This window comes from Cnephaeus nilssonii, assembly GCF_951640355.1.
Source record: "Cnephaeus nilssonii genome assembly, chromosome: 13".
Taxonomy (NCBI): Eukaryota; Metazoa; Chordata; class Mammalia; order Chiroptera; family Vespertilionidae; genus Cnephaeus; species Cnephaeus nilssonii.
Genome location: NC_137084.1, coordinates 2,391,170 through 2,406,880, shown reverse-complemented (window position 1 = coordinate 2,406,880; position 15,711 = coordinate 2,391,170). Strand labels below are relative to the sequence as shown.

The following is a 15,711-nucleotide window of genomic DNA, read 5'->3' as shown; positions in this document are numbered from 1 at the left end:
TCTCCCCTCAGGCTGCACGCAGCTCGGAGGCTGCTCTTCTGGGAGGGGTGACTCATTGCTGGTAACTCACTCGCCACGTGTCTGATGAGGTCACCGCAAGGGTGCCTGTGGCCTAGATGCTCGGTGCGTCCAGGGTGGAAGGACGACTGGAGAAGTAGCAGTTTACGGGGCTTGGTTACTGTGGGCCTTTGCTATTGCTGTTCCCTGTCTGGAATGTTCTTCTCCCAGCGCTCTGCATGGCTGGCTCCTTCTTCATATTCAGCTGTCCTTCTGCACTGCCCCTCCTCGGTGAGGTGTGCCCTGGCCACGCTGGTCCCCGGGCACAGACCTTCACTCATTTGAGGAGGCCCAGAGACACCGAATGCGTGTTCCCATGTGCTCTGCCTGGGCGCCCTGTGGGGTGAGAATGTCCCCAATTTACAGATGAGCAAACCGAGGCTGGGGGAGTTAAAGTCCCTTGAGGTCATGTGGCCAGTGAGTGCCTGGGAGGTGAACCCGGTCTGCCCGACAGATTGCCTGGTCTGTCCACGCTGCTGCTTGGGGTGGAGGCCCGGAGGTGATGCCCAGGGGAGAGCGGGACAGGGATGGGAGATGCCGGATCACCGACAAGGGGGTCTCGTCCATGAAAACTGTCCATCCTTTTAGGGAACACTTTTTGTTGTTGTTTACATTGATTTCAGAGAGGAAGGGAGAGGGAGAGAGAGAGAAACACTGATCGGCTATCTCTTGCGGGCCCCCCACTGGTACCAAGCCCACAACCCAGGCACGTGTGTTGACGGGGAATCGAACCATGACCTCCTGGTTCCTTGGTCGGTGCTCAACCCCTGAGCCACTCTGGCTGGGCCTACACCTCTGTCCTTTAGAGAATAATGCTTGGCATTTTCCTGATCTTAAAAGCTGTCACTGAAAACGTAATAATAAAAGCATAAGATGAGAGGAGCAATCACCCATGTACTGTCTCCTGGATAGACTGTTGTCATATGTACGTTGGCCTTTTTCTGCCGTACGTGTGACGTCAGCAGTAGTTCATGCTGCTGTGGGACAGATACTGCCCAAAGGTTTTCTATAGGTTAACGCATGGAATCTTCACCTCAGACCGAGAAGGTGGGACTGGTTTTTCCTGTCATGCTTCAGGTGTAGTACTGGTATGGCCTGATTGAGATTTGTTTCGCACCTCCTAAAAGCCACCATTTCAGGCATGTCGTTTGGTATGATTTAGGGTATTCATGGAGCTGTACGGCCATCCCATGATTTAATTTTAGAACATTTTTGGTACCCCAAAAAACAGTGCCATACACATTAATAGCCAACCTTCACTTCCAACCCTGCCCTTGCCCCCAACTACAAGATCAGATTCTCATTTCATTAACTAGAGGCCCGTTGAAAGAAGATTAGTGCAGGAATAGGCCTTCCTTCCCCTGGCTTCCCTCCTGGCTGCCAGGGAGCCTGCAAGTCCTCACTCCCGGCTGCACCGCCATTCCTGTATCTCCCTCTGCCCCCCGCCCTTCCCTTCATAGCAGGTTCCTGCCCTGCCCACCGCTGCCTGCCTACATATGCAAATTAACCCACCATCTTTGTTAGGTCAATTTGCATACTCACTTATGATTGGCTGATAGTCATCGTGGACGTACAGTCAATATGCATATTTCTCTTTTATTAGATAGGATTGTTTGTTATTGCAGTAAGAACATTTAACATGAGATCTACTCATTTAATATAAATTTTTTTATTCTTACCAGAGGGTATTTTTTTCATTGATTTGTAGAGAGAGTGGAAGTAGGGGAAGAGGGGAGGGGGAGAGTCGAAGAAGCATTGATGTGAGAGAAACATCGATTGGTTGCCTCCCGCACATGCTCGATAGGGGTCAGTGTTGAACCTGCAACTCTGGGACATCCTCCTAACTGGGACTTGAACCTGTGACCCGTCAATGAGCAGGCCAACACTCTAACCCCTGCACCACACTGGGCAGGACTCAACAAAATTTCAAGTGCACATTGGAGTATTGCTAACTATAGGCACCATGTTACATAACAGACCCCTGGACGTATTCACCTTGCATAACCTGCATTACTGAAATGTACCTGTTGAATAGCAACTCCCCACTCGCCCTTCCCGTAACCCCTGACAACCACCAGGCCCCGCTCTGCTTCTGTGAGCCTGACGATGTAAGGCGCCGCAGAGCCGTGGGCTCAGACAGGATCCATCCTTCTGGGACTGGCTTACCTCACTCAGCGTGAGCCCCCAGGTCTCAGCCTGCTGCAGCTGGCAGGGCTTTCTTCTGCTTATGACTGAGCAACATGCCATCGCACGTCCGTACTGCGGATTCTTCATCCGTGCATCGGGTCATGGGCGTTGCCTGTTTCCACGTCTGGCTATTGTGAACAATGCTGTAAGGGATACGCGGTGCGGCTCTCTTCGAGATCCTGATTTTAATTCTTTGGGATAAAAATCCGGAAGTGGGGTTCCTGGGGTCTTATAGAAATCCTATGTTTAACTTTCGGAGGCATCGCCACATTGTCTCCTCCAGTGGCCGCACCACGTGGTGCTCACACTGACCGTGCACGGGCTCCACGTCTCACCGCCCCGTGCTGGCGCGTGTGTTTGCCGGTGGCCACTCCCAGGTGCGGAGGGATAGCTCATTGTCCTTTTCATTTGCGTTTTCCTGATGATTAATGAGGGAGGGGCTGTTCTTATCGCAGAATTACAGAATAGAAAACAGATGTCCAGAGTGAGCTGTCCTAAGGTCACAGGACTGGTCACAGGACTGTACTTACTGAGGCCCTACTATGCGGCTGGTATGTATGCGTCAGAGCTGGGACTTGAACCCGGACCAGAGAGCCCTGGGCTGTGCTGGAGTGCCCTGGGCGGCCCTGTCTTCCCGGTGCTTCATGAACCTGTAACCCTGCTGTTTTGGGTTCTGCCCTTTTCTCCTGATGTCCTATTAGAATGTTCTCATAGCATTGAACCTTCTTCTAAAACACGGCTGTGATTTGTGGCGGAGTTGGGGGGCAGCCACAAATGCTTCTATCACCCACAGCAGCCGTCGCCAAGCTATGATCTGGGGCCACTGCTGGTCCCTGAAGGTGAAAGGTTGGCCACCCCGAGTCCTACAGCATCTCTCTGCACTTCTGGGGACCACTCAGCCCAGCTCCAGCCAGTGGTTCAGGAGGAAACTGTCAATCACCATCCAGTGAAGGGGGGCCATTTGACCAAGTGGAGCCAATCATAGTGCCCCATGCCCTGCCACATGATTGGTCCAGGGCTGGACACATGACCTGAGGTGGACCAATCAGAGCCCTCCCTGTTCTCTGCTCCTTTCCAAGCCTTGGGGATGTCAAAGGCTGGGGCGGGAGTGGCAGAGCCCTTGGCCTGGAGCAGGCTGCCAAGAGAAGGCTGGCAGGAGAGGAATCAAAGGTGACGGAAGGGCAGAGGCCAGAGGGAGGAGAGAGAGTGGGCTGGTGGGTTTTGATTGCTTGGGTGCAGCCCCCACGCTGTGCGGACCTGCCCTGGTTCCCATCCGGGGTCCTGTTGTCCCGGTTCGGGTCCTTTCCGATTAAGCCGGTTGGAGTGTGTCCCCTCCCTGTTGGTCCAGAGCCCTGCCTGCCTGGGACGCACTTCCCAGACCCAAGAGGAACCATTCGTATGAGCACCATTGAAAATGAGACCGTTTAGTAAAAATCAATGTCTTTTTATAAATCAATGTTTTTATGATTTTTTAGAGGGAGAGAGAGAAACATTGATGAGAGAGAAAACATCGATGGACTGCCTATTGCATGCCCCCACCTGGGGATGGAGCCCGCAGCCCCCGGGGCATGCAGTCTGACCAGGAATGGACCCGGTGACCTCTGAGTGTGTAGGAGGAGGCTCAATCACTGAGCCACTCCGATGGGTTCAAATGAGGTCCTTCCTTTTCAACTGAGAAGAGGGCTTGGCAAAGCCCCAGGCTCAGCTGTAGCAGGTCCCCTGGGCGGGGTCGCAGGGAGTGTGTGAGTCCTTGGGGCGGGCCGGCGACCTCCAGGAGCAGCGCCCACGTCTATGCGATCGCAGGAGCCAAGCCGATCCTGTTGTTGGCCCGATCGAAAACGGTGAAATAGAGCCGCAGGAAGATGTCCCCCAGGATCCAATAGCTGGATCTGTCCCAGGTGTCCAAGTTGGTTTTGCAGATGCCCGTCTGCTCCTGCAGGGGACGAAGCACAGCCCTCAGCTGCCCTCGCCGCTGTCACCCGTCGGGCCTGGGCGGCAGCTTTATGCCCCCTTCCCCTGGGCCCTCCACTGGGCTGTTCGCTCTGAGAGAATCCCCGCCTGCTCCCCTTCACCCCGCTCGTCCTCCAAGACCGAGCCCAGTGCCTGGGCGCCTTCCTGGGCCCATGCCCCCTCCTTGGCACTGCCGGCTGGGTGGGGAGGCTGCCCCGGGGCTCCCTGTGTCTTCAGCCTCAGCACACGGCCTACGGGGGGCACCTGGCTCAGCTCCCGGGGTGCCTCCAGGGTTCAGGCTGAGAGATTTTTAGTTGCTCTCTCCATGGGCTGCCCCAACCTCCTCAGCACACCGTGGGGAACCGGCACTTCTTGAGCCTCGACTCTGTGCCAGGGACTGGCGGTCACTGCACCTTTGTTCATGTCAGCGTCTCACCACCCCTCAAAGGGGGCTTGGTCCCCATTTCACAGACAGGAAATTGGGGCCTACAGGGGGCATTTGCACCCTAGGACTAGGGTGACCCAAGTCAGGACACTTTGAGATGGGAGGGAATACAGTTCCTGATTAAGGGGGGACACGGGGACTGTCCCCAGCCAGCCCCCCTGTCCCTACTCTGCCTGTCTCCGGGTTACTGCCTACGTTCCCTGTCCATCGATCCGATGCCCGGGGTGAACTTTGAGGGCGAGGCCATTAGCGCGCCCTCTCCTGGATTCCGGCCCCGAGCCAGCACAGGGGGCCGCTCAGAGTTCTCTGAGGGTGATGGGTGCCCAGACCCCCTTCTATCAAGAGGCTGTGCTGTGGGAGGTGCCCTCCCAGCCAGGGCTGCTGGGCAGCATCTGCAATGGCACAGCCCGGCCTCCAGGGGGCGGCAAGGAGCCCCGGCCCATCAGGTCCCTCCAGTCCCAGATCTGAGAGCAGCCCCCAGGACAGGCCCTCACCCTCCGGATGTAGGCGCTGGCTGGCACTGGGTACGCGACGCCATTGATGGTGAAGACGATGTCAGGCAGGCTGTGGATGGTCTCACAGCTGACGACGTACTGTCAGAGAGAGAGGGAGAGGGAGGATGGCCCAGCGGGTCCTTCTGTGTGTGGGGAGCCCGGGGTGACCCTGGGCGTGACCTCTCACCCAGCCTGTTCTGGTGGTCTGAGCGCTGATGCTCCTCAGAATGTTGAGGATGGGGTTGGTTGGGCCAATCACCAGCGAGGTCGCGGTTTCCATAATGGCCTGGCAGCTGTCAGCACAGCCCACGACCTTGCCGTCCATGGAGATGCTGAGGGACAGAGCAGGCGCCAGGGTCACTTGTGGTCTCTCCCACCGCGGCCCCTCCCTGCCGCCTGGGAACAGCCTGCAGCTCCCGCCGGCCTCTGTGTCCCTGTGTTCCCCCACACTGACCTTCCTGGGCCTCCTCTCAGGTCTGGAATGCATTGTGCTCTTTGTGCCCCAGGACCTTTGCACGGGCTGTCACCCTTCCTAGAACCACCCCTGCCCCTTTGTCTGGCTGATCTCCCCTGTCCTCCAGGGTCCAGATCAGTCATTCCTTTTTCAGAGAAGCGTTTCCGCCAGATTAGATCAGGCCCCTCTCCTCCCCCAGACTAGACCTGCAGAGCCTTCTTGGTTTGCAGGGTGCATCGGGGTGGGAACCCTGATTGCTGGGATGCGGTCACTCATGCGAGTCTTCCCTTGTAGTCGGAGAGCAATCTGTGCCCTCTGCCCCTCCTGTGCCCGTGCCCAGCGCACAGCGCATGCTCGATGGTGTTTGCCGAGGGAATGACAGGGCGCGTGAAGGAATGAGGTCAACTGGAGACACGACCTGCTGTCCGACCAATTATGAGGGCCACACGGTGAAGACGGAGGTTCCCGGGACGCAGGGGCTCGGAGAGGTGGGAGGGAGTGTTGTTCCCCCCTGCCTCGCCCCCTCTCCCCAGAGCCCTGGCCAGGCGACGCCTGAGCCGGCCCAGGTCTTGGGATGTTGGCCCCGAAGCACAGTTAAAGCTTCTGTCTGGCCGTCTTACATGCCCCCCCTCAGCGATCGCCCCCGGTTCTCAGCCACCCGGGTCCCCGGTTCCCGGTGCTCTGGGTCACGTCCCCTGCCCCTTGGCACCCAGGCCGGGTGGGTGGGGGTCCCTCTGTGTGATTTGGTGTCAGGCCCTAGGATGGGGTTTCTTTTGGCCGGGAGGGTTCTTTTCAGGCCAGTGGTCGGCAAACTGCGGCTCGTGAGCCACATGCGGCTCTTTGGCCCCTTAAGTTAATAGCAATGTACCTACCTATATAGTTTATGTTTAAAAAATTTCGCTCTCAAAAGAAATTTCAGTCGTTGTCCTGTTGTTACTTGGCTCTGTTGACTAATGAGTTTGCTGACCATAGCGTTCGGTGGAGGGGCCTCCCGCTTGCCCGGCTCCCCCGTTTTCCCCTGGCGCCCCGTGAGCTGGGAACCCCTCCGGTCCGGGAACCTGGGATGTCCCTGTTCCGACAATGGAATTCTCCTTGACCCCTTCTCACTGCGCTTGCCCCGGTCTTGGGGGTGCAGCCCTCCCACGCTGCCCCAGCCGCCGCCTTGAGGACTGGGCCCCCGGTCTGTCCCTCCTCCTGGTTCCCCGTGACGCGGGCCGATCCCGTTTCTTTGGTCAGGACCCTGCTCAGGGCGGTTATGAACCCTTGTTGGTGAGCGTGCCTGTGCGTGTCTCTCTCTGTGTGAGTCTGTGTGTCTGCGTGTGCGTGTGCGTGTGCCTGTTCCGGTGCGAATGTCACTGGTGTGGCTCTCAGCGGGGGGTAGGGAGCTTACCTGTCCACAGTGACCTGCCAGTAGCCCTGCTCGCTCACCGGCACCCACTGGAGCTCACCCCGGTAGTAGGAGGGGTCCACGCCGCCGAACATCACCACGCTGCCGTTCTTCTCATTGCTGGTGGGAGGGGGGGGGGGGGACTCTTGTGAAAGAAGGATGGTGGGTGGCGTTTGTCCAGCTCAGTGACTGGGGGGTGCACTGACCAGCGGCCACCCAGCCACACAGCCCAGGGCCCCAAGGAGCAGGCACTGCTGGGACCCCCACGGCTCCGATGGGAACTGGGCAGGAGGGCTGAGCACAGCCCGAGGTCGGCCCCCTGGCTACTGAGGAGCATAGCCAAGGTTTGAACTTGAGATTCTGGCTGGGCTTTGGCCACTCACCTCTCTGAGGCCGGCCAGGTCCCCCCTGCAGCCCCAGCGCTCGAGGCGCGGCCGGAGGCTCTATGCGGAGGGGCCCGGGCGGGCACTCAGGCTCCCCCAGGCTGGCTCACAGGCCTGGGACACTCCACGCATGGCGCCCACACTCACTGGAGCCCCACGGCCCGCTGCCCTGTCCTGAAATCCCTCGTAGTTTTTGAACGAGGCCCCACATTTTCATTTTGCACCGGTTCCTGCAATGCAGTCGCCGGTCCCGGGCTCAGGGGAAACCGTGGCTGAGGGGAAGGAAACACCCCTGCCCGCCTCTCCCTCCGGCTGCGTCAATCGATCAGCACACCCCGTGGCCTTTCCCTTCCCCCTGTGTCCTGACTCCTCCACGGCTCCCCCTTTCCCAGCCTCCCTGGTCCGAGCTCCTGCTCTCTCTCTCCAAAGAGGCTGAGCAGCCTCGTCCCTGGCCTCCCTGCCTCCTCTCTGGTCCATCATTCTCCATCCAGCGCCTGGGGGGAGCTTTCAGAATCATAGGTGGGATCATGTCTTCTCCCTGCCTAGGCCCCTGACAGAGGCCTCCACTCCCACCGAAAACAAAGCCCTGGGCGGCCTTGCCCCTGCCTGCCCCTCACACTCCATGCCCACCTCGGCCTGCCCCTCCCACCCTCCCTCCCCGCTCCAGCCACTCTGCCCTGCTGGTCCTCTGTTGGGCCTGGGCCTCCTCTCCCCCATCGCCAGGCCTCGTTCAGAGAGGTCCTCACACTGCCCTTCTGAAGCCACGCTCTCATCTCTGTGGTTCTGTCACCACGTTTACCGCTTTCCCAGAACCAGTCACCACCTGGCATGTGTGACCTTTTCTCTTTATTTACTTACTTGCTTCTTGTCTGCCTTTCCTCCCTCTCACCTGTCTGCGTCACGTGCACAGAGCAGTACCCAGCGCATAGTAGGTGCTCAATGGATATTTGTTAAACGGCTCACCTCCTTGACTCGGTCCCAACACCCCAGAGGCTCAGCACATGCTGCAGAGCCTGGAGCTCAGGCCCCCACAGAGCCCACAGCCTCACCCACACTCTGCGTCATACACACCGTCTGCCCGCCGGGTCCCCTCCGGCCTGTGCTGCTCCCTCCACCCGCTCCAGACCCTCAGCCCGTCAGGGAGGGTAGTTTTTCCAGTGCCGGCCCAGTGACTGGAGACCTGCTGATGGCCTGACCACCCGCCAGAGGGGACGGCCCCGCGGCCGAGTTAGGGTCCCGCCACTACCAGTGTGGTCGGGGCAATTTTGTACAAGCTCCTCTGTGAGCCTCAGTTCCTCAGTTTCCCCGTCCACCAAGGAGGGACTAGAAGTACAGGGGTCGGTAAACTTTAAAAAATGCTAGATTATGCCCTAGCTGTTTTGGCTCAGTGAATAGAGCATCGGCCTTCAGACTGAAGGGTCCCGGATTCGACCCCTGGCCCTGGCCAGGGCGCATGTAAGAAGCAACCAATCAATGTCTCTCTTGCATCAATGTTTCTCTCTCTGTGTCTCTCCTCCTCCCTTCCACTCTCTCCAAAAATCAATGGGAAAATCCTCGGGTGAGGATTAACCAAAAGTAAAATATAGTAAAAATGCTAGATTGTCAATATTTTGGGCTCCGCCAGCTGCGCGATCTCTATGGAAAGTGCTCGATGCTGCCATTTTAGCGCAGAAGCAGCCGCAGACAGGATGTGACTGAAGGAGCAGGGCTGTGTTCCAATAAAACTTTATTCATAAAAGCAGGTGGCGGGCCATATGTGGCCAGGGGCCTCTATTTGCTGACCCCTGGAGTAGACTGCCCTCAGGAAACACGGGGCTGGGTCGTCTACTGTTTCTCAGGCGCCTGAAGGCATCGGGGAGGGGCTTGCCCAGCAGGCTTACCTGCTCAGGTAGAAGGCGAAGAGGTTCTCAGATATGAGGCCTTGGTTCCACATGTTGTCGAAGACCGGGGTGGTGTTTCTGAGGGCGAGAGCGGGGTAGGCCAGGCCCAGGATGCCGTCATAGCCCGAATATTCCAAGGACTTGCTGAACTTCAACCAGCTCAGGCCAAATGCCTGAGATTTGCACACAAGGTCCCCGATCTGTGGGAGGAGGGTGGTCTCATGTGACGGTTTGGGAAGTCGAGCTGGGGCTGGGCCGTGGGAGAGGAGGGGGGTGATGCTACCAGCACCGCAGGCATCAGCTGAGGTGCGGCTGCACTGGAGGTGCCGGAGCAGCACGCACCGTGCATTGCCGAGGAGTCCAACTGACGCCCGCCCTCCTGCTATCACCACCCCAGGCAGTAAAACACCCCCATCCCCCTGCACGGGGCGACTGGGGAGCGGGCCAAGCGGCCCCCCTTGCAGGCCCCAATGAGCAGAGAGCGGGAGCGTCTTGTTTTGGCGTTCCCAGGATCTGGTAGCAGAAACCGAGTGAATTCGCTGCGGTTCCCTGTGGGTCCGCCCCCCAGGTGTACACAGGGCCACCGAGTTCTCGTGAAAAGACTGCCTGGGTCCTCCCCGCTGTGCTGAGTGGATAGAGCGTCGGCCTGCGGACTGTAGGGTCTTGGGTTCGATTCCTGTCACGGATTGTGGGCTGGATCCCAGTAGGGGGCGTGCAGGAGGCAGCCGATCAATGATTCTCTCTCATCATGGATGTTTCTCTCTCTCCCTCTCCTTTCCCTTCCTCTCTGCGATCAATGAAAAAAAGGCTACCTGGGAAACACGTGTGTGTGTGTGTGTGTGTGTGTGTGTGTGTGTGAATGTGTATGCATGTGTGTGCACACGTGTGTGCCTGTGTATGTGTTTGAGTGCGCGTGTGCGTGTGTGTGTGTGTGTGTGTGTGTGTGTGTGTGTGTGGCTCTTTGAGCAGGAAGTCCAGTTTTTCTAAGATTCTCAAAGGCCCCCAAAGTAAGACCTTTTACTCAGGGCCGTCCTGCACCCCTGGCCCTGCTTCCCCTGCCCTGGTGTCTGGAGCCCTCGGCAGCCCCCGGACACCCCGGCTACACTCTCCCCTCTCCCGGAAAATCCCCCACAGCTGCCCAGCCCTGACTCGCACCCCAGCTGTGCTGCTCCAGGTGTGGGCCTTGGGTAGGCCCTCCCCCTCTCCCTGCGGTCCCTCCTCTGCATGCAGGTAGCAGTAACGCCTGCGCCATGGGGTTGTTGCAGGATCAGACACATTATTACCACGGACGTGCCCAGCATAGTGCCTGGCACAATCTGGGAATATAAAAATGGGTTTCCTGCCCGGCTGGCGTGGCTTAGCAGCTGAGCATCGACTGATGAACCAGGAGGTCACGGTTCAATTCCACTGAAGGGTACATGCCAGGCTTGTGGGTTCGATACCCAGGGGGGCCTGCAGCAGGCAGCCAGTCAATGAATCTCTCACATCTTTGATGTTTCTATCTCTCCCTCTCCCTTCCTCTCTGAAATCAACAAAAATATATATTTAATAAAAATGGGTTTGCCCTCACCTCTCCCTGCTCCCAACAAAACCAGCCTCTCGCTCACCACGGGCAAGAGCTGCAAATGCCCGCCTCCCGTGCCATGACCGCTCGCTGGGTTGGCCACTCAGGGAGCTTGTCCGCAGGGCTCAGTCTCCCCAAGGCAGACGGCCAGCCGCTGGGGTAATCTGGGGGAGACGGTGCGTCCAGCTGACCCTGCATCTGGTGCCCTGAGCAGTGAGCAGAGGTCGCCAGGACCCGCCCTGCCTCAGCCCTGCTCCGACTCACCCGCACGTCATCGTAGCCCAGCATACCGGTCACTTTGGCCGACCCGTATGGCAGCTCAAAGTGCCGGTCCGTGCTCTGGAATGTGGAGGATGCCCGAGGGTCAAAGTTTCTGTATGTCACTGCAGATGGAGAGCAAGTGTCCTTCAGCTGCCAGAGCTGGATCTGGTGATGGGGGCGGGGCCGGGGAACGGGGTGGGGGCGGAGGCCGTGACAGGGTGCGGGCACTCACCACAGAAGGGACTGGAGCAGTAGATGGAGGGCACCAACAAGTCAGCCGAGCCCGTGTCAAAGATGACCTTGAACTCCTGAGGGGGCGTTCCAATGCTGATGGTGCCAATGTAGTACATCTGCCGGACGGGGGAGGGCGGTTAGGGGTCCCGTGTCTCCTGGGATCGCTTTCCCACCACCCCACCGCACAGCCACGGCTCAGGCGGTGCCTTCATTGGAATGTTTCCCACGTTCCCCCGCCGCTCTCTACATCCTCGCAGCCTTCACGGCCCAGCGGGCCTGCTCCTTCCTCCGGGAAGCCCTCCCAGGTCACCCAGGCCACTGTCTCCCAACTCAACACCGGTGATGTCACTATCACAGGCGGCCTTTTATTTGGCGTTTATCTTCTTGCAGAAAGACCAGACCCTCTGTTCTCCGCAGCCATAGCCACACTGCTGGTGTTTTATGGCCTCCCCACGGCAGGGGCTCAGGGACTCTTTGCTGGGGTCGTTCTCGGGGCGTCCTCTGCCTGGGGTGTCAAACTAGAGTCCCCGGGGAGGCAGCGGTGCGTCTTGTTCAGAAGGAACAGAATCTGCCCAACAGGCACCTGGTCCGCAGGGCCCAGCGACGTGTCCTTGGCCCAAGACGGAGGTCTGCCTGCCGCCTGACCATGGCTGGACTCGGTCGCCACAGACCAAGGCCGAGGGGGGGTGCCTTCTCCCCGGGGAGGGACCCCTGCTCCCTGGCTCTGCTGCCTGCAGGAGCCCCGCCCCCTCCTGGTCCCAGACCTGGGTGAACCCCAGTGCTGGGCCAGCTCCTAGGGAAGGCTGCGGACTGCGCCCCACACACTCACGTCCAGGTAGTTCCTCATGGGTTGCACGGTGACGCCCTCCCCGCTCAGGAACTTGTAGGCGTGGCTGTAGGGGTGCCGCTGGAGGTAGTCTCTCAGCAGGTCCTTCTCCCGCAGGCTCTCCCGCATGGACTTGATCTTGGTCAGAGGGATGCTTCCCGGGAAAGACAACCAATCAGACAGAGCTCCCACCTCGCGGTTCAGTGTGGCCGCCACGCCTGGCCTTGGAGCCGCACCGCGTCTTCCCGAGGATGTTCCCGGCCATCATAGGGGGCAGCCGCCAAGCTACCGCAGGCAAAGGCCGGGCAATTGGCCCTGGTCTGAGCGCGGGCCTGTTGCAGCCCCGGGGAAGCCACCTGCCCATGCACAGCCTCCGTTTCCCCATCGTAAAGAAGTGGGGTGAGGACAGCCTCCCGCGGGGTGTCTGGGGCTTTGAGGGAGAGGATGGACAGAAGGCCCCTGACCGAGGGACCTTGACCCTGAGCCAGTGCTGTCGCCATTGTCATCTGACCAGCTCCCTCTCCAAGAGCCCTGGAGGGAGCGGAGTGGGAATCACCCACTTTTACAGGAGTGGCCACCCACCTGCTCATTAACGCAAAACTTGGCCCCGGGGGACCCCTCCATGCCTTTCTCCAGGGTCAAGCAGAGGGGAGGCTGGAGGTGGGCGAGGGAGCCCGGAGATGGGGAAGAAAATGTCCCCCGACGGGACCACCCACACAGCTGCTCAGGTGGTGCCCTGAGGAATCCTGGGGGCCCCATCCAGACAGGGGCAGCCTGGGGTTGTGGAGACCCGAGACCTGTCCCCGGATCCTGGCCCCACAGTGCGCGTGGGTAGCTACTCATCATGCATGGAGATGTGGCCCTGGCCAGTTTGGCTCAGTGGATAGAGCGTCCACCATCGGACCAAAGGGTCCCGGGTTTGAGTCCGGTCAAGGGCATATACCTCAGTTGCAGGCTCCTCCCTGACCCAGGTCTTGGTCAGGGCTCCTGCGGCAGACAACCAATCAATGTGTCTCTCTCACATCGATGTTTCTCTCTGTCTCTCCCCTTCTCTTCCACTCTCCCTAAAAATCAATGGGAAAATATCCTCGGGTGAGGATTAAAAAATAAAAAAATACAGGGAGACGCGGACTTTAGGACCGGGAATGGTGGCATTCCCTTGTCCACCCCTGGGCGGTGGAAGGAAGGACAAGGGGACAATGTGAGAGGCCGGGAGAGAGCTGTCCCCATACTCACGTGACCAGGCACTCGGAGAGGGCCACCAGGCTGAGGAACCCGATCCACCTCATCGTGCGTTCTTCCCTGGGTGGCGTCCTCCGGAAGGCTCGGGTTTGGAGCGTGCGGGGATGGGCCAGCGCTGCCGATATATACGCTCTGACCTGCACTCGTGATCCGCCTGCGAGGGCTGCTGACGGCCCCGATAAAACACTACAAGTCTCCTGATAAGATCGTTATTCCCATCAGCACTGCAAACCTCCTGATAAGATCTTTATTCCCATCAGCGTTCTGGTATGCGGGGCGGTGCGGGTGGAAGACTTAGAAAAAGTTCAGAATACCGAGATGTCTATCGTAATCTCTTCCTTGGGGCATGGCTGGGGGACAAACCCAAACCACATGACCTCCCAACGAGTGGGGAGATGGGTGCTCACTTGGAGGTAAAGCAGGCCAATCCTATCTACTGAAGAGGGAATATGCTAATTGACCATCACTGCGTCACAAAGTGACTGCACCCACAGCTGAGGCCAAGTTCCCATAAGGATTGTAAAGGAGCAAACAGCAGGGACCTGAGGCTTCGCCCGCCCCTACCCTCGTGGGACTTGACACGGGACCTCAGGCTGTGCCCCCCATCCAGCAGAGATTCATAGGGTACCTCAAGTTGCACCCACAGTGCTGGGTTGGGTACTCTGTCCACAACAATGCCCAGTGGGGTGGTGAGGCTTCACTGAGGATCTCCAGGCCTGCCCTCCCCCCCGATCTGGCCTGGGGGACCTCAGGCCACGCCTCCCGTCCTGGGACCAGGCCAGGATACCTGAGGCTACGCCCCCTGCCTTGAAGGGCTTGACAAGGGAGGGACTCGCTGGGTCTGGATCTAGCCCAATGAGGGGGGTGTGCGGCAGAGTCTGGGTCCTACGCGATTTTGAGGTGCATGTGGATGGGTGGGGAATGGACTCTGGGTCCTGTGCTGAGCCCCAGACTCTGACAGGAAGAAGGTTTTCATATTCATTTTACTAATTTTCTTTCATTTCTGATACTTCTATTATAGAGAAATGGAAAATAGCAACATTAAATTATTTCCTCTAATCCCCTTTTATGTGCATGAATTTCGTGCACCGGGTAACTAGTTTAATCATATGTGTTTATTTTCTAGATCCTGATTTGAATAAAAAAGCTGTTCAAAGGCATTTTGTGAGAGGCAGGAAGATTTCAGCAGGGTCTAGATCTTAGGTGAGATTGGAGTTGTTAATTTTGTTTGGGATAAAAGAGCATCGTGGGTGTATACACAGTGCCCCCCAAAAAATGTATGCACGCGTTACCCCCTGGGAGCTCCGTTGTGAAAATGAAATGCACTTTAATAAACACTGCCTTTCTCATTATTCAAAGCGTGAGCGTACATCTTGGGGGACACCTGTGTATTCTGTGAAGTGATGCCCTCTGCTTACACTATCACAGCAAACACGAGTAAAGGGGAAAGGCCTCTAAGTGAGGGTCTAGAGGAAACAGGTTTGCATAGCTGTTGGGCATCGAACGGTGTCCCCCCTTCGAGTCATAATTTGGAGCCTCACTCCGCATAGGATACGACATGGCGATGGGCCCTTGGGAGGTGACTTGGTTGGGGTGAAGTCACGAGGGTGCCTGCACCTACCCCTGACCCCCGCGATGTGAGAGACAGCTGACGCCCAGCACAGCCCACAACAGCGGGGCTCCAGGCCTCCGACCCCCCCATCCTGGGCAGAGAGAATGATTGTCCGTTTGATGCTAAATGACGAAACAAAGCCTCGTGATTCCATTTGAAAGCTGTTATGTTTGAAGGGACAAGAGGCTTAAACACTGTCATTTGGAGCTTCTGCTGTATCGATGCCCCGAGGGGCCCAAGCGGAGTGGATGAGGCGGCCTCCAGGGCAGTCCGCGAGCCTCACCTGCCCGTTTCCCGCTCCTCCTGAACCGGACCGCCACCCCCAGGGCTGCGCCGAGGTCCAGCTGGAGAAGTGGGAGCCACGTCAGGGCCTGGAGCTGGGAGGAATGGGGAAACGCTGAGGGAAGTCGCTGCCTCTGCTTTGCCGCAGGGGAAGGCACAGGCCTGGTAGCAGCCGCCGCAGTGAGTGCGGGGACTTGGAAGGGAAGGGGGTGCAGAGCCGAGTAACAGAGAAGGGGGACGGCCAGGCCCCAGGCCGGGGTGGGGAAGAGGCCTGGGCAGGATGGGGCTCGGTGCCCGGGCCACTGTGCCTCTGGCACCCTGTGCTGGGGCCCCCTGTGCTGGGCATGGAAGGGGTGGGCGGGTCACTGAGCATTTAAAACCGTGCCTCATTGCTCTCGCCTTCCTGCAGGCCCGGGACCGGAGCCCTGGTGTTGGCATCCATGCCGTTAGCAG

At 58.5% G+C, this 15,711-nt stretch overlaps 1 protein-coding gene across 1 annotated transcript; it reads right to left on the bottom strand.

The window, feature by feature from the left end:
* Positions 1-3,667: 3,667 nt before the first annotated feature.
* Positions 3,668-13,508, bottom strand: LOC307109477 (pepsin F-like). Its single transcript, XM_079788220.1, has 9 exons — positions 13,359-13,508; positions 12,126-12,276; positions 11,295-11,412; positions 11,066-11,184; positions 9,238-9,437; positions 6,978-7,094; positions 5,321-5,465; positions 5,134-5,232; positions 3,668-4,177 (listed from the first exon to the last, which is right to left on the bottom strand). Exons 1-9 carry the CDS (start codon positions 13,409-13,411, stop codon positions 4,034-4,036), a joined length of 1,146 nt encoding a protein of 381 aa, XP_079644346.1. The 5' UTR covers positions 13,412-13,508; the 3' UTR covers positions 3,668-4,033.
* Positions 13,509-15,711: the final 2,203 nt, after the last annotated feature.

Coding starts and splice junctions, on each gene's coding strand:
- LOC307109477 (XM_079788220.1), bottom strand. CDS start 13,411: ATGAGGTGGATCGGGTTCCTCAGCCTGGTGGCCCTCTCCGAGTGCCTG. Junction 9,438..11,065: donor TGGGCTACGATGACGTGCGG/GTGAGTCGGAGC, acceptor CTCCTCCCACAG/ATCGGGGACCTTGTGTGCAA. Junction 4,178..5,133: donor CCAGCGCCTACATCCGGAGG/GTGAGGGCCTGT, acceptor CGTCCCCTGCAG/GAGCAGACGGGCATCTGCAA.